The sequence below is a fragment of the Mirounga angustirostris genome, unplaced genomic scaffold (assembly GCF_029215605.1).
Source record: "Mirounga angustirostris isolate CCGP_5_RB_7025 unplaced genomic scaffold, mMirAng1.0.hap1 SCAF_10, whole genome shotgun sequence".
Lineage (NCBI taxonomy): Eukaryota > Metazoa > Chordata > Mammalia > Carnivora > Phocidae > Mirounga > Mirounga angustirostris.
The window spans coordinates 125,002,491-125,023,670 of record NW_026991718.1 but is presented as its reverse complement, the minus strand read 5'-3'; the positions used below and the strand labels follow the sequence as shown (position 1 = coordinate 125,023,670).

The following is a 21,180-nucleotide window of genomic DNA, read 5'->3' as shown; positions in this document are numbered from 1 at the left end:
TGTCCCCTGGGCCCTCTAAGCGATGGGGCAGCCTCCCCCTTTCCCTTGCCAGGGGCCGCCGTGCAGACAGCGGGGGGGGGGGGGGGGGCGGTGGCGAGAGAGCAGCCCCCGGCCGGCAGAGCAACAAGATGGAGGGGGCCTGGGTCCCCGGGGCTGATGCAGCCGGGCCTGAAGCTCACGGTGTCTTGCACGAGAGAGGCCGCGTGCTCTGCTATCCTAACGGCTGTCGTGCGTCTCTGGCCACCCCAACCCTTCTGCACAGAACCTGGCTGGCACTGGCCCAGTGAGACCCTCCCACCCCGCTCCTGCTGGAGATCACTCTCTCCACCCCTCTGCCAGTCTCAGTCACATGCGTCTCCCATGGGCTCTGAGCCAACGAGTGATTTGGATGAGCTTTCACCTCCTGTGCAGATCAGCATTCATCTCTTCTTCCTCCACTGGTTCTGAATTTCTTTTTTTTTTTTTTTTTTTTTTTTTTTTTTTTTTTTTTTTTTTTTTTTAAAGATTTATTTATTTATTTGAGAGAACGAGAATGAGAGAGAGTACATGAGAGGGGGGAGGGTCAGAGGGAGAAGCAGGCTCCTCGCTGAGCAGGGAGCCCGATGCGGGACTCGATCCCGGGACTCCAGGATTATGACCTGAGCTGAAGGCAGTTGCTTAACCAACTGAGCCACCCAGGCGCCCTGGTTCTGAATTTCTAACGGTCATGTTCTCCCACTGTCCTGGGAGTGATACCAGAGGCTCGGGTGGTGGGGCACGCCCTCGGCAAGGTCCCTCCACTCAGCCCCAAGCGCGCCTGCGCGGTGGCTGGTCCAGCTTAGGGGGGCGCCACCTGCTGAAGGCCACACAGCCCAAAGGGCAGAGCTAGGATTTAGGGTAAAATGTGTGCCCCTGGCCGCATTGTTCTGTGGGAGCAGGGCTGGCGGTAGGGTGAGGCCAGGGAGGTGCCTGGTCCGGTACGGAAGGCGAGCCCAGACTAGCTGTTCTCAAAGGAGGAAAAGACTGCCCCCCTAGGGGTCACTGTGGAAATTTCTAGAGCTGTGAATTTCGACTTCTAATGATTTGGGGGCAGTGCCGGTGGGGTCCTGCCTCATCTCACGCACCTGGGACCTGACTGGTTTTCGAGCATCCTGTCAGATAGTCCAGTTAAGTACAAACCTGTACGGAGTAATCTGAGCCTGGACTCTTAACACTGTCCCTGTTACACAGAAATCAAATCTTGTCCATGCTTTTAATAAAACCTGCATTTCCAGGAGTGCGACTGCTGTGTATAGCAATGGAAGTCTGTGTCTTGTTTTACTCAGGATCTCTCTAGGAGCTGCTTAGCAGTCTGCAGAAATCAGCCGCAGCCCCTCACCTGGCTCCCGAATGGCCGAGACCGCGCACCTGTGTCCCTGTGTTTGCCGGGTCACAGCCATGGCTCGCGTGGGTACAAGCCCTGGGATTTTGTGCCTGAACATTTAGGTGTGGAAGCGCAGGTTACTGTGAGTGTAAATAACTTTCCCTTTATTCTTCGGTAACACCATGAGATCTTGACCTTTCAGCCACTATGGTAATAGTGTCCAGGACCATTAGTATTTCATTTCAGGAGAGTAAAGGGGTCACTTCCAAACATTTCCTATGCTGCCCTGACAAACTCCAGTGGCAAGAAGGTGGGAACAGGTCAGTGGCCGCTCCACCGAGGTCCCTGTCCCTGTCTGGGCGAGGGCCAGAGGGCCGGTGAGGGGGCAGGGGCCGCAGGCCTATGCTGCTTCTCCAGTCCAACCGTGCTTGAAGCTGAGCTTCATTTTGATCGCTAGAACTCAGCTTGGTGGGGGGGGCCCTAGAGGCCCTGGCAGTGGCTCGTCTCATCACACAGACCATGCTCCTGAGCTGGCACGGTGCTTCTGGGACACCAGTAATCTGTGGTAATTCCTGTGATCGTGCCATTGCCTTGGCCAGTCCTTGTGTATCACCTCTATTACATTTACTTAATATTTTTCTCGCTGAATCAATTCATTTTTAAAGTTAAATATGTTTTAGAAAGAAGTGCTCAGCTTCCTCCTAGGCCTCCCCTCCTGGGCACTCTCCACTGCCTGGCCCACCACTGTGGCCATGCTGGCTCCCTGCCGGAAGCTCCAGCCTGCAGACCTTGGAATCTCTTGGTTCCTCTCTGGGACTGCCTTCCCTCTGACATCTACTTGGCTCACTGCCGCTCCTCCTCCTCTCTTTGCTCAGATGTCACCAGGCAGCGAGGCCTGCCTTGACCACTGTGCACGCTGGCAGCCGGCCCCACCCCCACAGTCCCATCTGTCCCCAGTCCCTGCTTTATTTTTCTCCAAAGCTCTGGTCACCACCTCTTGTAACACATGTTACACTCCTGTGTCTCCTGCCTGCCCCAGGCTGGAGCTGAGTGAGGGCGAGAGCCTGTCCCTTCTGCTCACGGCAGGCCCCCCAGCGCCTGCCACAGTCACGGGCATGCAGTAGATGTGCAGCTGACGGAGCTCACCCACTAGGCGCAGTGTTCGCGCCTAAGACCCGGTCGTCGAGGCCCCGAACAGAGTAGGGACAGTGGGGGGAGGGAGCTGCAGGCAGGCCTGGGTCACTGGAAGACCAGAGTGGTACCTGATCAGGGAATTCTTCCCTCTGAAGCTTGCTGGAGCCTGGGGGAGGGGAAGGGGAGGAACCTTGCAGGGGGCAAGGCCTTCTAGCTCCGCCCCCAGGGCCTTCTCCTGGGACCCTCTTTTTCAGGCTTTGTCCACTGAGACTCTAAACATTTCTGCATTTCCCTGGAATCTGTTGCTGGGGAGGGAAGGGGGAAACCAGGTCCTCCCGATTAAGCTCTGTGACATTAACAGTCCACTTCCCAGGCCTCTGGGTGGGGGGGTGGCAGGCTCTCTGGGATGCTGTTGACAGGTCCAGACCCAGGACTTGGGCAGCTGTTCCTTTTCCAAGAGCAGAGCTGCTGCCACCAGAACCCCCTGCCTCTCTCCTCATGGGCCCAAGATCACAAATGCAGGATTTTCTTTCTCATTAGCTTAATGCTGTCTTTATTAACTGGGAAGGGTTCCTGGAACATATGATCAGTAAGTATGGAATAAAGCACGCACACGTGCACCAGCCCCCCACCAGCCTGCCTGAGAGGGTGTCTCTGGGCTCCCGAGCGGTTGTCCTAGAAAAAATCCAGGGCTAGGAGGGGCAGCAGCCAAAGGCACCGAGGGGGATTTGCAGAAGGAAATTACTCAGGATGCTTCTGCGATTGCAAATGGGGAGGGACCAGGGAGGTAAGAGCCTGGGAAGGAGGGGACCCAGCCAGCGCCGGGGTGGGGGGCGGTGGGGGAAATCCTCGTAAAGAGCCCAGGAAACCCACGAGCCTGTCTCAAGAGGAGAAGCAGAGTCTGAGAGGTGGACAGAGTACCTTCTTTGCCCCCTGCTCCTCTTCCACGCCGTCACCGATCACGATGTAGACGGCTTTTCTGCCGAATCGCTGCATTATCCTCTCGAAACAGCTCTCCTTCCCTGCACACGCAAGAACAGGGGAAAGAAAAGACGCCTGCTGAGCACCCAGGATTGTGGGGACTCCTAACCTAAACCAAGTGCTTGCTGGGAGCAGCCCCCTCCTGAGGGCCAAGCACTGATCAGCTTGTCCTCAAGCAGTGTGCGCACTGTCACCATCCCCACATGAGTGGTGACAGCATGGGGGCGCAGAGGGGCTCAATGGCTTGCTCAGAGTGACACAGAAGACAGAGTGCAGAGGCTTGAAGCAGGCTCCGGAGTCGACACGGCTGGCTGGGGCAGGGGCGCCAGACCCACTTCACAGCGGAGGACACCAGGCAGCACGATTTAGGAGGCAGAGGTGCCAGGATTCACACGTCCACAGGTGGCAGCCTGGTGACAGACTGGGCCCTCAGGTTGACTCCCCTGCCCAGTTTTTTTCTTGCTACCCGTTGGTGACCACCCCTTCATATCTGCCTCCTTCCCAGGCGTGCAGACAGCTGTATAAATCCAGACCCACTGGATTCAGATCTTCGCTCATCCCAACGGTGTCAGTGAGTGTAGTAACAAGAAGGAAAACAGCAGTGCTAAAAACAGCAGTCCCTCTCTGACTTTACGGTCTGCTAGGTGCTCTCAGTGCTTCGCCCACATCAGGATTTCTCAGCTTTGGTGTTACTGGCACGTGGGGCAGGATGAGGCTTTGCTGAGGGGGCTGCCCTGTTCGTGGGGGATGTTTGGGGGCGTCCCTGGTCTCCACCCAGGAGATGCCTGGAGCACCTCCTCCAGTTGAAAAAACACTGTCTCCAGATGTTGCCAGATATCTCCTGGGAGGCAAAATGCTTCCCCACTCTGTTGGGGAACACTGACTTAGGTTATTCATTTACTGTCGCCACGGCAATCCTTATGAAATTGCAATTAATAGAATTCCCATTTTAGAGATAAACCGAGGCTGGGGGAGGGCCCCGAAGAGAAGCAGAGGAAGAGTATCAACAGTAGTTACAATAACACAGCTCTGGGGATTCTGATCATCCATTTTGACAGACTGAGAAGCTGAGGCACAGAGAGGTCACTTGCCTGGGGCACCAGGCTAGCAGGTGCAGAGTCGGGATTCAAACCTAGGCTGCCCAAGTTGCTTGAGCTCTGAGCCACTCTGTTCTGCTGCTCTAGGCAGGACTCAGCCCTGCTGGGAGCAGCGGCGGGTCAGAGCTGTGAATCGTAACTGTCTTTGGAGGCAGAACTACGTTACACTTTGCAAGGCCTTTCACTACAGCAGGTGGGGTCTACCCCCCACCCCACTAACATTGGGTTGACCGTGTGACTGGCTTTGACCACTCCTGGAATGCTAGGGACCTGCCACGGGAAGTGTGTGTGAGTGGCGTGGCTTGGCTCCCTTTACTTCTGCCATCTGTCAGAAGAAGAATGTGCCCAATGGCCGCAGTGAGTGATGGTCCCACGGTGAGAGGACATATAGAACAGAGCAGAACCTGGAGGAGATCCCAGCGGAGTCACCGCCAATTCCCCAGACACGTGAGTGAGAAACACCGTAAGCCACTGAGGTGTGTTATGCAGCCTTATCGGAGTAGAAACCTGACCATTGAAAAAAAATGCTTTTTAAGTTAAAACGGGGAGCTGGAGGCCAAATTTCTATGCAGTCTCCAACTCTGATAACCCTCAGTGTGTTGACCTTCAGGCTCCCCAAGTGGGAAGGAAGTCGCTCTAACATGTCCCTGATGGCATTTGATTCCTCTTACATAGAAACAGAATTAATGGGCTGAATGGAAATTCTAGATGTGCCTGGGTTATGGATGCCTTTCTTGCAAAATCTACAGAAAAAAAGTGCTGTTAAATGAAACTTTGCTTTAAAACTTTTATCACAGGACCGAATGGAGTTTTTCACGTGTTCATGTTCATTGTGAGTTTTCCATACTCCAATGGAAACAGCCAGCCTTTGTTCATGAGTCAGGTCTTGAGACATGCCCTCCTGGACCAGAGTTTCTCAAACATTCCAGAACTACCTTCACCATTGTGACCAAATCTGGGAGCTCCTGTTATGTAATCTTAAAAAAAAAAAAAAATCAACTCTCACTTCTATTTTTACTGAAATGAATTCATTTAAATACAGAATAAAATCACTGTATTAAAAAGCACACCAGGGCGCCTGGGTGGCTCAGTTGGTTGAGCGACTGCCTTCGGCTCGGGTCATGATCCTGGAATCCCGGGATCAAGTCCCGCATCGGGCTCCTTGCTTGGCGAGGAATCTGCTTCTCCCTCTGACCCTACCCCCCCATGCTCGCTCTCTCTTTCTCTCTCTCTCAAATAAAATCTTTAAAAAATAAAATAAAATAAAAAGCACACCAGATCAGGAGCCCAGGATGGCGGAGGAGTAGGAGACCTGGATTTTGTCTGGTCCCAGGAATTCAGCTGGATAGGGATCAAACCATTCTGAACACCTACGAACTCAACAGGAGATCGAAGAAAAGAATAGCAGCAACTCTCTGAACAGAAAAGCGACCATTCTCTGGAAGGTAGGACGTGCGGAGAAGGGAATCTGAGGCGATATTCGGGAGGATAGACGGCAGGGGAGGGGCCTCCATCAGCCGCTTCTGCCAGTGATAGAGCCGCGGAGCACAAAATTGGAACTTTTAGAAGTTGGCTCTGCTGAGGGACGTCGCTCCAGTGGCTAAGTGGGGGGTGGAACCCTCGTGGGACAGTGTGGTCTCAGGACCCCCGGGGTCACAGAAAGACTGGGGGTGCCTGAGTGCGGCGGAGCTCCCAGGTATTGGAGTGGGGAAGCCGGCTGCAGAGACGGGCTCTCAGCTCGGGGTTGCCATAAACCGTGATCTGCAGCAGTTGGGCCACTGCTCCTCCAGCAGGGACCCAACAAGCGGCAGATCCGGGGAGACTCCCCTTCCTCCCCCGGGAGGAGTGGTGTGGGAGCGCACCGCAGGGATCTGCTGGGTTTGGAGACTCCACACACGGTCAGGTGCCAGAGATAGAAACGCTCAGTCACAGGCTGGGTGAGCACGGAGTGCAGCCGGAGACCAGGGAGACGGGAGTGACTGACTGCTTTTCTCTGGGGGCTCATTGAGGAGCGGGGCCCCAAGTTCTCGGCTCCTCCAGGGTGGAGATTGGGAGGCCGCGATTTTCACTCTCCGCCTCCAAAGCTTGCAGGGAACAACAGCTCCCGAGAGCAAACCCGAGCAGATTACTTAGTCCGGACTGGGCAAGGGCGGGTCCACCTCCGGCAAAAACATTTGGGAACCACTGCGACAGGCCCCTCCCCCAGAAGAGAAGCGAGAACAGCCAGCCAAGACCAAGTTTACCAATCAATGAGAATGGCAGAACTCCAGTGCTAGGGGAATAATGCACATAGAATCCATGGCTTTTTTACCATGATTCTTTAGTCTTTCAATTTTTAAAATTTTATTTTGTAAAAATTTTCTTTCCTTTTCCAACCAACTTATTATTTAATTCCTTTTTAAAAATCTTTAATTTTCATTTTTACAGTCATATTCTATCCCTTCATTGTATTTAAAATTTTGGGATGCAGTTTCTTCTAACAGACCAAAATATACCCAAAATCTACTGTATGGCTCTGTTCTATTCACCAGCCTGATCATATGCCCTCTTTTTTCTTTTCCCTCCAGTTTCAGGTCTCTTCTGATTTGTTTAGTGTATATTTCTGTGGGGTCGTTGTTGCCTTTTAGCATTTTGTTCTCTCGTTCATCTATTCTTCTCTGGACAAAATGACAGGACGGAAAAACTCACCTCAAAAAAAAGAACAAGAGGCAGTAACATAGACCAGAAAGGAACAGAGACAATATACCGTAACAGTCACTGTACAGGCAATATAATGGCCCTAAATTCATATCTTTCAATAGTTACCCTGAATGTAAATGGGCTAAAGGCCCCAATCAAAAGACACAAGGTATCAGATTGGATAAAAAAGCAAGACCCATCGATATGCTGTCTGCAAGAGACTCATTTTAGACCCAAAGTGTCTCTTTGTCAAATAAACAAACATCTTAAAAAAAAAAAATGGAAGGAAAACTTCCAAACTCATTTTATGAGGCCAGCATTACCTTGATCCCAAAACCAAAGACCCCACCAAAAAGGAGAATTATAGACCAATATCCCTGATGAACATGGATGCAAAAATTCTCACCAAAATACTAGCCAATAGGATCCAACAGTACATTAAAAGGATTATTCACCACAACCAAGTGGGATTTATTCCTGGGCTGCAAGGTTGGTTCAACTTGCGCAAGTCAATCAATGTGATACACTACATTAATAAAAGAAAGGACAAGAACCATATGATCCCCTCAATAGATGCAGAAAAAGCATCTGACAAAGTACAACATCCTTTCTTGATTAAAACTCTTCAGTGTAGGGATAGAGGGTACGTACTTCAATATCATAAAAGCCATCTATGAAAAAACCCACAGTGAATATCATTCTACATGGGGAAAAACTGAGAGCTTTCCCCCTAAGGTTAGGAACGCGGCAGGGATGTCCACTATCACCACTGCTATTCAACATAGTATTGGAAGTCCTAGTCTCAACAATCAGACAACAGAAAGAAATAAAAGGCATCCAAATCGGCAAAGAAGAGGTCAAACTCTCTTTGCAGATGATATGATACTTTATGTGGAAAACCCAAAGACTCCACCCAAAAACTGCTAGAACTCCTACAGGAATTCAGTGAAGTGGCAGGATATAAAATCAGTGCACAGAAATCAGTTGCATTTCTATACACCAACAACGAGACAGAAGAGAAATTAAGGAGTCAATCCCATTTACAATTCCACCCAAAACCATAAGATACCTAGGAATAAATCTAACCAAAGAGGTAAAGAATCTGTTCTCAGTAAACTATAGAATACTCATGAAAGAAATTGAGGAAGACACAAAGAAATGGAAAAACATTCCATGCTCATGGACTGGAAGAACAAATATTGTTAAAATGGCTATGCTACCTAGAGCAATCTACATATTTAATGCAATCTCTATCAAAATATCATCAACTTTTTTCACAGAAATGGAACAAATAATCCTAAAATTTGTACGGAACCAGAAAAGACCCCAAATAGCCAGAGGAATGTTGAAAAAGAAAACAAAAGCTGGTGGCATCACAATTCCGGACTTCAAGCTCTGTTACAAAGCTGTAATCATCAAGACAGTATGGTACTGGCACAAAAACAGAAACATAGATCAATGGAACAGAAAACTCAGAAATGGACTCTCAACTCTATGGGTCAACTAATCTTCGACAAAGCAGGAAAGAATATCCAATGGAAAAAAGACAGTCTCGTCAACAGATGGTGTTGGGAAAATTGGACAGCCACATGCAGAATAATGAAACTGGACCATTTCCTTACACCACACCCAAAAATAGACTCAAAATAGATGAAAGACCTAAATGTGAGACAGAAATCCATCAAAATCCTTCAAGAGAAGAACACAGGCAGCAATCTCTTCAACCTCAGCTGCAGCAACTTCTTCCTAGAAACATTGCCAAAGGCAAGGGAAGCAAGGGCAAAAATGAACTACTGGGACTTCATCAAGTTAAAAAGCTTTTGCACAGCAAAGGAAACCGTCAACAAAACCAAAAGACAACTGACAGAATGGGAGAAGATATTTGCAAATGACATATCAGATAGAGGGCTAGTATCCAAAATCTATAAAGGATTTATCAAACTCAACACCCAAGGAGCAAATAATCCCATCAAGAAATGGGCAGAAGACATGAACAGACATTTCTGCAAAGAAGACATCCAAATGGCCAACAGGCACATGAAAAAGTGCTCAACATCGCTTGGCATCAGGGAAATCCAAATCAAAACCTCAATGAGATACCACCTCACACCAGTCAGAATGGCTAAAATTAACAAGTTAGGAAACGACAGATGTTGGTGAGGATGCGGAGAAAGGGGAACCCTCCCACACTGTTGGTGGGAATGCAAGCTGGTGCAGCCACTCTGGAAAACAGCACGGAGGTTCCTCAAAAAGTTGAAAATAGAGCTACCCTATGGCCCAGCAATTGCACTACTGTGGGTATTTACCCCAAAGATACAAATGTAGTGATCCGAAGGGGTACACGCACCCCAATGTTTATAGCAGCAATGCCCACGATAGCCAAACTATGGAAAGAGCCCAGATGTCCATCAGCAGATGAATGGATAAAGAAGATGTGGTATATATATACAATGGAATATTATGCAGCCATCAAAAATTGAAACCTTGCCATTTGTAATGATGTGGATGGAACTAGAGGGTATTATGCTAGGTGAAATAAGTCAATCAGAGAAAGACAGTTATCATACGATCTCACTGATATGTGGAATTTGAGAAACAAGGCAGAGGATCATAGGGGAAGAGAGGAAAAAATGAAACAAGACGAAACCAGAGAGGGAGACAAACCATAAGAGACTCAATCTCAGGAAACAAATTGAGGGTTGCTGGAGTGGAGGGGGGTGGGAGGATGGGGTGGCTGGGTGATGGACACTGGGGAGGCTATGTGTTGTGGTGAGCACTGGGTGTTGTGTAAGACTGATGAATCACAGACCTGTATCCCTGAAACAAATACATTATATGTTAATAATAATAATAAAAAAGAACACCAGTCCTCTCACACCCATTAGGATAGTTATTAAAAAAGGAGAGAATAGAACAGATGTTGGTGAGGATGTGGAGAAACTGGAACCCTTGGGCCCTGTTGGTGGGAACGCACAACGGTGTGGCCACTATGGAAAACAGTATGGCGGTTCCTCAAAAAATGAATAGAATTACCCTGTGATCCACCAGTTCCACCACTGGGTATATATCCCAAAGAATTGAAAACAGAGTCTTGAAGAGAGACTTGTACACCCATGTTCATAGCAGCACTGTTTTACAACAGCCAAGAGGGGGAAGCAATCCAAGTGTCCGTGGACAGATGAATGGATAAACGAAATGTAGCGCAGACATAAATGGACTATTACTCAGCCTTAAAAAGGAAAGGGATTCAGACACAGGCTACATCACAGATAGGACCCTTGAGGACATTATGTTACATGAAATAAGCTAGTCACAAAAGGACAAATATTCTATGATTCCACTTCTCCGAGGTCCCCAGAGCAGTCACATTCCTAGAGGCAGAAAGTAGAAGGGTGTTTGCCAGGGGCTGGGGGCAGGCAGGAATAGGGAGTTCCTGTTTAATGCAGACCCACCTTCAGTTCTACAAGATGGAAAGAGCTCTGGGGAGGGACGGTGGGGATGGTGGCAGAACTGTGGGAATGGGGCTGTTACCCCTGAAATGTACACTGAAAAATGGTGAGGATGGTAAAGTTCATGTCACGTGTATTTTACCATAATTAAAAAGTATTTAAGAAAGGTTCTCAAGAAGCCTGCGAAGGCACATGACTACAGTGTGCAGAAAGACAATGACAGGCTCACCAAGTCCTGTTGTAGAAGCTCTCATGGCCATCTGAGGCCTGAATTTCAGGATTTTAAAATCTAAAAATCTAAAGGCACTTTTCTGTAATGTTCAGAGCTAGAACTTAAGTAAAGGCAAAAACCACTCTGGGAAAATGCTTCCAAAATACTACAATTTTTTTTTTTTAGTTCCAGAAAAAAAAAAGAGTAAAAATTTCTAATTAAAAACATCTTAGGGGCGCCTGGGTGGCTCAGTCGTTAAGCATCTGCCTTCGGCTCGGGTCATGATCCCAGGGTCCTGGGATCGAGCCCCGCATCAGGGTCCCTGCTCTGCGAGGAAGACTGCTTCTCCCTCTCCTACTCCCCCTGTGTGTGTTCCCTCTCTCGCTGTGTCTCTCTCTGTTAAATAAATAAAATCTTAAAAAAAACCCCAAAAAACCCCATCTTAACTAGGTTTATTTTGCATTATTATATAGTTTTAGGTGATATGAGAATAAAAAACTCCAGCCCCTCCCCTCCGAAAACCAGTAGGACTTGCCCTGATGATAAATGATGCTGTTCATTTCTACTATTAAATTCTCTTATCTGATGGAAGCTCTGAGCCTAAGGCTTGTTCTCTTTGTTAATAAAGATTATCAAGCATTAAGAGAGGTGTCAAAGTAGGATAACACTAAATTGAGACTCTCTCCTTGAAAGAGAATTAAAAAAAAAAAAACACCCAAATTTTCTGTGTGGTTCAAGGTTGGATTCAAGGTTATTTGACAACTTGAACCACCTAAATTAAAATCACTCATGTGCCATGCTGTGGTGGAAACTATTTTCCTTTTTTTAAGATTTTATTTATTCATTTGATAGAGACTGAGAGACACAGAGACAAAGCATGAGCAGGAGGGAGAGGGAGAAGCAGACTCCCCACTGAGCAGGGCGCCCAATGTGGGGCTCGATCCCAGGACCCTGAGCTCACGACCTGAGCCGAAGGCAGATGCTTAATTGACTGAGCCATCCAGGTGCCCCTATCTTCCTCTTCTTAGTAATAGAGTTCCATGACTTACCTGTGTTCACGGCACTTAGCTATGGACTACGTTTCCCAGCCTCCCTTGCCACTAGTCGTGGCCATGTGACTAAGCGGGGGCCCATAGGAGGTGAGTAGAAGCACCAGGTATCCCATTTGAGTCCTGGTCTTAAAACATTTGACATGTATTACTTGCTCTTTTCCCTCTTCCCATAAGCCGGAAGGATAATGTGGCAGGATTCTGATTTAACCATACATGAGAATAAAACCACAGGGGATGGTGGAAAAATAAGATGGGAAGGACCTGGGATCCTGGGTGAGTTTGAGGACAGAGTTGCCCCACTAGCCTGGATGACTCACCTCTAGTCTGTTGACATGTGAGAGAGAAATAAGCTTGGATTCTGATGTAAGTCCTGTATTTGGGATGTGTGTTATAGCAACTTTGCAGATAACCTAACTTTAGAAACCGATGGTCCTAACCACTTTCTCTGGAAGCTGAGGTTAAAACGAGTGGTTTGTGGGATCGTTCTGGGCATCTGAGTCATGGCCATGGACAAGTTCTTTAGCTTTCTTAGTGCTCTTTTCCTTAAGCTTCCCAAATGCGGGATGGAGAGCTAGCCTCACCCTCCCTCCCTGCATCACCGCGAGGTCTGGTTCTCCCTACCTGTCTTGGTTGCACTGTAGATGTTCTCAATAGGAAACACGGAGCCCAGTCCGTACAGCAGGACTTTGGCTAAGGCAGGGATTAGCTGAGTGGTAGTGACCAGCACGTTGACACAGTTGGGCCTGAGGACAGAGAAGACTGTAGGTCAGAACACCAAGGCCAGGCCTCCTCACCCTGCAGCATGAGCCTGGAGTCAGCAGGAGCTCTGGTGGGGTTTAGAGCTCTGGCTAAGTCATCTTCAGGTGAGGGGAGGCCCAAAGATCCTTCAGCTGTTCCTCTCTTTTAAGCCTGAGGCTGCCTGGCACATTGAAACGCAATCCTGTAATATTACTTACAGTGTTAAAGTGTTAATACTTATTTAAAACAAATGTTTCTTGCAAGGGCCCACACTTACATAGCTGTAGCCACCTATCAGGGATGTAAATGAGTAATATGGATCAGGTGTAGGGCAACAGGGAGCGGTGAGGACTGGGGTAAACTGGAGAACACCTGCCGGTTCTGATATTTTGACAGAACCTAGAAATCTGGAGCTATGGATTACTTTCCCAGTCTTTGGGACACAGTGTTTATCAAACAGGACACATCCGCAGGACAGAGCCAGCTCATGGCCTGCCATCTTGTAACCATTCATATGCTGGGTCACAAGAGTTTTGGATGCTAGTGCAGGGGGTTATTTGTTCTCTGGCTCAGATGATCTTGTTAAAGAGCAAGAGGCAATTTATTGGGAGGCCTGGAATGAAACGCCTTACCTTGTAATTGCCTGCCAGATGATCTGCAGCCCACTAGAAAAGGATTTTCAGAGGGCTTTGTTGTGACCAGCGGGTGTGGTGGGCAACAGCGGATGGGACAGACCGACCTACGTACAAAGCTCTGCTGGACCCTGAGAAGTTTTAGCACCTGCTTGCTCAGCGGTGGTACAAGGTTTCCATGGTACCGTGTGACTCCTCAGCTTTACCAAATGTCTGGAAAGTGTGCAAGTGAGAATTTGGAGAGTCCAATTCTTCAAGTATGGAAATGGAGGAGCCACCGCCCTCAAATGGGAGAAAGTTCAGGGGCTGGAAGGCAAATAGGGGCTCCTACCTACCGGGAATTGATGAGGTTGAGCGCCTTCAGAGAGTGGGTCAGCCAGAGGTCGGTCAGAGCTTCCAGTTCAGCTCTGAGCTGTAGCCAAGTCTCTCTTTTGGGAGCTCCTATCAAGCCTGTGGACAAGGGAAATAAAGATGTGGTATTTATCATTTGAGAGGTCTGGGGGGTGGTGGTTAGGGAAGGGGAATCTAGCTACTGGTACCCTGAGATTTCAAATCAGATGATACCCAAGGTCAACTTTATCCAGTGATTTTAATCTTATTTTGGGATTGGTTGATCAATAATCCTATCCACTGATTGATCCACCCATCCGCCCGGCCATCCGTCCATCCCTCCCTCTGTCCATCCATCCAACAAAGGATTCGGGAGTGCCTTCTGTGCGCTCAGTATTGAATAGGCACTGCCTATACAGATGAACAAAAAATGCAGATTATAGAGTTTATACTGTTACAGTGGAGACAAAAAAATGAATAAAATAAAAACAATTAACATTTATTGAGTGCTTACTGTGTGTATGGCTTGTGCTTTTTTTTTTTGGCCTGTGCTTTTAATAGGATTTATTTCATTCATTTTCACAGTGCCCCTAGAGGTGGACACTCTTTTTATTTTTTCCCATTGAGATATAATGGACATATAACACTGTGGAAATCAGGTGGAGAAGCTGAGGCTTAGTGAGGTCAACGGACTTGCTCACTGCAGAAGTATGGAGACAGGTGTACCCAGGCAGCGGACCTCCAGAGCCCACTCCACGGGCTCTCTAGACCTGTCTCTCAGCCATCAAGGCCCTTAAGATAAAGTTTAGCCTCCAGAGCCCCTGCCCCTGCTTAGTTGCTTATCTCATCTCTTGCCATTGCCCTGCTGTCCTTCCGTTCCCGCCCTAGTGGCCTCCTCTTTGTCCCCTGATACACCAAGTACGTTCCTACCTCATCTCAGAACCTGGACCACTCTTCATATCTTACCTTCCCTGTTTGCCTAAGTCCTTTGCACTTAGTTTCCAATGTCATTTCTTCTGGAAGGCGTACCCTGGTCAGGTCTCTATTTTACACTCTCCCAACACACTCTACCTCTTCTCCTGGCACACTTGTCACAACTATGATTTCAGACACATCTGTGTGATCATGGGTTCGATGTCCGCTTCGGCCACCACACCGCTGGCTCCACGAGGGCAGGGACCGAGCTGGTTTTGTTCACCACCGCGGAACCAGCCCCTGGGCAGTGCTCTAGCCGGGGCTGGCGCATGGCTCGTGCCGATTCGGCGTTTGTTCAAGGGAGAAGGAATTCACTGGGACAAAACGCTGCAGGTGGTCTCTGGCTTGCCTTCTCTCTGCCCCCTCCCCACAGCCCTTAATAACAATACAAACTGTCGGGGGCACGGGACCCTACAGTTTACAAGAGGCTTCCCACGCGCGCTGCCACGGGTAGTCAGCTGGTCAACCCCTCCTACTTTACACTAGGAAGTATGCTTCAGGCGTCTGTCTGCTTGCCCCCTACCCGCAGCTTTTCCCCAGGCTCGGCCTCCTTCCCCAGACAAGAGCAACATTCAAGAAGTGCTCACTGCGCGGAGGCACAGTTCTAAGCAACTCCCATGTGTTCATTCACATTATCCTGACATTTGTCCTATGAGTTGGGCAGCATCGTTATTCCCATCTGACACCTGAAGAAACTGAGGCACGAAGGGGTTAAGTAACCTGCTCAAGGGTTATAACAGGACGTGGTAGAGGGAGGTGTGAAATCAGGCGAAGGCCTCTGAACCCAGTCCTGCCTCCCGATGTTGACTTGTTAAGCCTTTTCTATTTTCACCCTGTATCTTGTGGATGTCTCTCTTCTGAGCACAACTTCCCAAACCCTCGGGATCCTGGGGTGTTGGTGACCCCCGGGGTTGGAGGCTGGGCCCTCACCACGCCAGTTCTGTGATGCAAAAAGAGCTGGGGGAGAGGGGTGGGGGAGGTGAGCCGCCCGCGGAGTCCTGCCACCTGCAGGCTCCCCTCGCCTGTTGACACACTGCGCAATCTCCCCTCAGCTCAGGGGAGAGCAGAGCAGCCTGACAGGAGCCCTGGGCGCTTCCTGGGGCTTAACCTGGATGAGGAGCAGGTGGCCCCTGTCGGCCGCCTCCATCCCTGTCTCCTCTACTCCAAGCACACCTGCTCCCCTCCTTGCTCCACGTCCACAGACTTGGGTGTGAGAGGCTACCGAGTGCGGGCAGAGGTGGCGAAGCCGCCGGCCTCGGGCTCCACCGTGGTGGTTCGCCACCTGGGCTGTGTGATGCTGGCCAGGTTACTTAACGTCTCTGATCTCAGTTTCCACCTTTATAGCACACAGATGGGAAAAGCACCTCATAGGGCTGTGGCAAAGGGCAAATAAAACAGTAGGTGAAAAGCCCTCCTAACAGAGCCCGGCCTACAGTGAGCGCTCAGTAAACACTAGCTACGGCCAGGACTGCGTAGGGTCGCAGCTGCAGACTGGAGACACAAGAACCTGAAAGACTCCCAAGCAAAACTGAAAGGAGCTAGTGACGAATGCGACCATTTGCTGAGCCCCTGCCTCAGGCACAGAGCCATGACTTCTGTGCCCATTAACAACAAACCTTTCCATAACCCAGGGAGACAGAATTGTTTTTATCCCCATTTCACAGATTTAGACGCTGAGGCTCAGGGAGGTAGCCAGAAAGTGGAGGCATTGGGACTGGAAGTAGGTTCTGTCCAGTCTGAGACCCTAGATTCTTCCTGGGACTCCACTTTCTGGGGCAGGGGGAGGGAGCCCTGGAAGCTTTGGGGGCCAGGGGGCCAAGGGGCATATGGCAGATGCTACCAGCTGCCTACTCAGACCTTTTCCCTTTATCGGCCTGTAGTTGGTTCCACATACCCCCAAATGCCTCCTGGGGGAGAAGCAGCATCACCTCCTGTTAAGAACCGCTGGCCCAGAGAATTCCAGAAAAGCAATCTAGGGCCTGGCACTGCAGAGCCAAGCCTTGCCCATAGGCCCTTCCAGACTTCTCATCCAGGGCCACGACCAGTGCTCTCTTGCTGCCGAAGCCAGCGGCTTTCACCTTGACCGCACATCAGGGTCTGAACCCTGTGATCCCGACCCCAGCTGCAGCCAGGCCAAGAACATCAGAGCTGGAAATGCCCCAGGTAGTTCCAGGATGAGAACCAGCAGCTTCCAGGCCTTCTCCAACTTCATTATTTCCACAGATCACCGGGAATCTTGTTAAAAACGCAGATTCTGACCCAGTGGCCTGGAGGGGGCCCCCAGAGTCTGGCAACAAAGGTGATGCTTACGCAGCTGGTCTGTGGCCCACCGTCTGAGCAGCAGGGGCCGAAGCCACCGGTCCCCCAACTCCAGCAAGTGACCGAGATGCCCGGAGGGCGTGTTGGAACACAGGTGGCGAGGCCACCCCAGCCTCCTCAGGCCACACCTGATGTAGCCGGGGGGGGCGGGTGGCCCCTAAGCCCTCCCCACCGTTCATGGGCTGTGGGATCCCAGGCAGGCTCTCGTCTATTCCTCAGTCACCCGCCCCAAGTGAGGACACAGAAATGCTCATGTCCCCTTCCAGAGCGTGCCCCGAGGTGCGCACTGAGCAAGCTGGTGTCTGCGCACGCAAGGGGCCGTGGCCGCCCTTGACCCTGCCTCAGCCTGGGGTGCGGCCTGAGCAGGGCAGCCAGCCCTTACCTCCCCCCACGCCGGGGGCCACCGGCCACTCACCACCAACGTTGTTCTTGTAGGTGTTGTACATCTCCTTCACCCGCCGGTAGCGGAAGGCCAGCTTCCTCATCCAGTCCACGCCGCCGTGGACGCCGGAGCCCAGGCACAGGTTGGCTCCCGGGGCCGAGCTGTGGAAGCCGTCGGTGGAGAAGTTGTACGTGCTGGGGGGGAGGGGGGAAAGATACTGTCGGTGGGCGGCGGGGGGGGCTCTTTGCCAGGAGACCGCAGGCCCCACAGAGCCAGGAAGCCCCTGGTGCGGTGGCCAAGCTAGGAAAGTCCCCCCCCCCCTTTTAGAATTCGAAACCAGAAGGGAATTCCAGAAAACGGTTGCAGCTGGTTCATCTTGACAGAAGAATCCGGAAGAAAACGTGTTAGTTCCTGCTACTTCGATCCCCAAATCGGCACTGCTCCGTGTTCCGTGGAAGGCCTGGCTGCCAACCCTTTCTTCCCATTCTGTGACATCTCCGTATCTTTCCACAGAAATAACCATAATTTTTGTGATTTGTTAAATTAGGCAGAGTTGATCGCTGGGGCTTTGCAGATACAATGCTCCACTCCGAATGAAGCATGTCGGCCTAAGAAGTGCTCTGTGTGGACTGGGGACAAGTCAGAGTGTCCCACAAAGCTGACGACAGATGTGGCAGCTGGGAACTGGAACGGGAGAGTGTGGGCGACTCACCGCCTACAGCAACCAGCACGTGAGAATGAAAACCCCAACGCGCCAGAGACCCCCCCCCTCCAATCTTCCTTCCCTCCGCCAGAAGCTTTCCTAGAGGTTTGCAAAATCAACGTCGGAAGGGGAAAACCAGAGCGTGACAAGGGATATGTGTATAGTATGACCCAAAGCTTTAAAAATGAGTCTCTTCCTAGGGGCCCCTGGGTGGTTCAGTCGGTTCAGCGTCAGATCTTGATTTTGGCTCAGGTCGTGATCTCAGGGTCGTGAGATCGAGCCCCGCGTGGGGCTCCGTACTGGGCGTGCAGCCTGTTTGAGATTCTCTCTCTCCCTCTGTGCCGCCCCCGCCCCCCATGAGTCTCTTCCTAGGAAAGAGCAGAAGGAAGCAGGTCAATATGGTTCTATGGCTGTCTCAGGGTGTGAGTTTGGCTAATTTTTTTCCCTCTTTGCACTATTTTGCGCTTTCTAGATGTTCTAGGATAAGCTGAAGAGTGGAAACAAAGACATTTTATTTTTTACAAAGATGCGGCGCAGCGAGAATGAAACAACACTTGGAAGCCGTACCTCACGTACCGCCCCGTACTTCAGGGCCCCTGCTGCTGCAGAGGTCAAAGGGCATTTGGAAAGTGCGAGGTGCTAGGTCTCGCTCCCTGTGGGGCACCTGAACACAGCGTGATGGGACATGCGGCTGTCACCCTCCATTCCGTGCCTGGGGCTCAGCCTTACTGGAGCAGAGGCCGGGCCTTCCTCTTGGACAGAAAACTCTTCCCAGGGAAGAGGCTTTGGTGGTGACAACAAAAACTCTGCAGGAGCCACAGGAACACCTGCGGCGAGTGTCTCCAACTCAACAGCTAATTGCCCCTTGGGGGCTCCCTGGGGCGTGCAGGCCAGGACACTGGCCCAGGCGACTTGATCCTCAGGGCCTCGAACGTAGACTTCCGTGTGCCTCCTGACTCGTCTGCAGCCTCGTGTTGAGCAGCAGTGAGCTCGGGAGCCAGAACAGTCCATTCACCCCGAAATTCCTCCTTGGTCAAGGCCTTTCCAGCAGCGGCCTGCTCTTCCTTCTCAGTCTCTTCAGAAGTCTCTGCAGAAGCCAAGATTCGGCGTGGCCTCCCGTGGGTGCTCACGGGATGGTGCCACAGGCGTGCAGGACTTCCAGGGCCGGGACCCGCCACATCGGACCCGCCACGTGAGTCCCCTTGCTGCTGGATGGGGTGGCAGGGTCCACGTGGCACGGGGGAGAGTCTGTGACACAGCCATGGTAGGCAGGGTGGCACCTCTGGTGGCCAGCGGTCAGCCCTGGGGGCAGCAGCTACCGGAGGTCGTGGCTCCCGGAAGGCTGCGTGGATCTGGTCGGTGAAGGTTCCAGGAGCGGGGCGGCCACCAGCCTGGCCCCCGGGCAGTAGCAGCACAGCTCGCGGCCAGGATTGCAAGAGGCTAGGACACAGGCGTCAGCCGGGCCTTCAGTGGCAACCGCGTGACGAGCTGGCAGCAGAGCTTCTCCCACGTCCTCTTCAGATTCATGATGTTTGCGCCAATACTGTTCCCTCTGTGTAGGCTGGTGCCACCTACGTGAGTTCCTGCTGCAAGGCATTTGAGGACATCCTCCTGCTTCAGTGGCAGGACATCAAGGGATCCGGACATGGTGGAAGTTTCCTTTAAGTTGCAACGGGAACCCAGGACTACGCCTTATGGGCCCCTCTCAGAGTAGTGTGGAAAGGCCAGAAAATTGATTCTTGAAAAAGAACACCTACTAAAAACTCCGAGGACACCCTGGGGGAGGTGGCCAGATGTTCTGCCAAGAGAACAGGAGGGCAGGGAAGGACGTCCATGAATCCTACCTCCCCCACCTACTGGCTGTGTGAGGTTCGGCAGGTTACTTAACCTCTCTGTGCCTCCCATTCCCCACCTGTAAAATGGGGATGATGAGAAGAGCACGTGTTGTTCCCTAGGGTAACTGTGAAGATGAGGGAGTTAATGCACGTAAGGCGTCCGGGACAGGGCGTGGTGCAAAATAAGGGCATTACCAAGGTTGGTTTCTGCAGTGAACTGAAAAAAACCAAAGAAGGGACATTTGATGCTAGGCGCCTGGCACCCAGTAAGGGCTCAAAAGAGATTGCTTGAATGAATACATGGAGATTTTGGTGTCTGTGGGGAAAACCATCCTTGGATCGTGGGTTCTGGAAGTGACGTCCCAAACAGCTCAGCATGAGACGGCCTTCAGAGGAACCCGCTCTCAGTCCCACGCCAGCCAGCTACAGGGGAAACGTTATGAAAGCGGAACCCTGGTTGCTCACTGCCGTGAGGGGGAGAGCAGCTCCCAGCTATGACGTTGTGGAAAGGACACAATTAACTTTGATCTGGGGTTTATTTACTCCATAAATGGAGAAGCCCTGGCTGGCACTGGAGCCTTGCTCCTTGCCAGTCCTGACTGTGAGGGATTTTCAGAATGGCTAATTAATACGAAGCAGGCACCTGCCTATCACTTCTAGTTGTGCTGGCCTTTGAAAAGACTTCCAGGGCCCAGCAACAGAAGCTTTGACTTCTTTTTTTGGAGTAAGATGGAAGACACATCTAGGAAGCAAAGACTAAGTGAAGTTACTGGTCCCATAAGCGAAACATCATGCAGTCTCATAATATTTTTGATGGGCCAAGAGGTACTAGGCTGGGATAATTTTGGATAAGCACAGATTAACTCTGGTTCCATTTTTATAAGGTTTTCTCAGGGGCAGGCTTGGAACATTCCAGCCACATTCCTCTGAAAGCTGTCTCGTTTTGAGCAGTTGGGTACCTTATTTCTGGAATCCATGTCCTAGGAGTGTTGTCCCCTAGAAACTAGACATACCGCTTACTCAGTCAAGAAATATTTTTTGAGTAGCGACCGTATCAACGTTTATATTAAATAATATATGTATGCTAATGAAGGACTCAAACCTTTGAAGAAGGGGTGCCAAACTCTTCGTGATGGTGATTCTGGGAGGCAAGGTTAGAAGTGGCATTTGAATTTTTTACAATATGCATGCATTACTTTGGGAAGCAGACAAGAAACCATTGAGAGAGAAACATAAGCAGAGTCACAGAGAGCCTGTGGAAATCTCAGCCTCTGTGATTGGAGGTGATGCTGAGGAGGCTGCAGGGTGGGGGTCGGGGCTG

General features: G+C 50.7%; 1 protein-coding gene across 1 annotated transcript in view; it reads right to left on the bottom strand.

The window, feature by feature from the left end:
• The window catches only part of EYA2 (EYA transcriptional coactivator and phosphatase 2), a 267,958-nt gene that overhangs the window by 4,672 nt on the left and 242,106 nt on the right, over positions 1-21,180 (bottom strand). Inside the window, exons 12-15 of the mRNA XM_064573294.1 lie at positions 17,355-17,515; positions 13,651-13,765; positions 12,567-12,688; positions 3,398-3,498 (exon numbers count right to left, since the gene is read on the bottom strand). Of these exons, the coding sequence (XP_064429364.1) occupies positions 3,398-3,498; positions 12,567-12,688; positions 13,651-13,765; positions 17,355-17,515 (499 nt within the window). The remainder of the gene's footprint in view (positions 1-3,397; positions 3,499-12,566; positions 12,689-13,650; positions 13,766-17,354; positions 17,516-21,180) is intronic.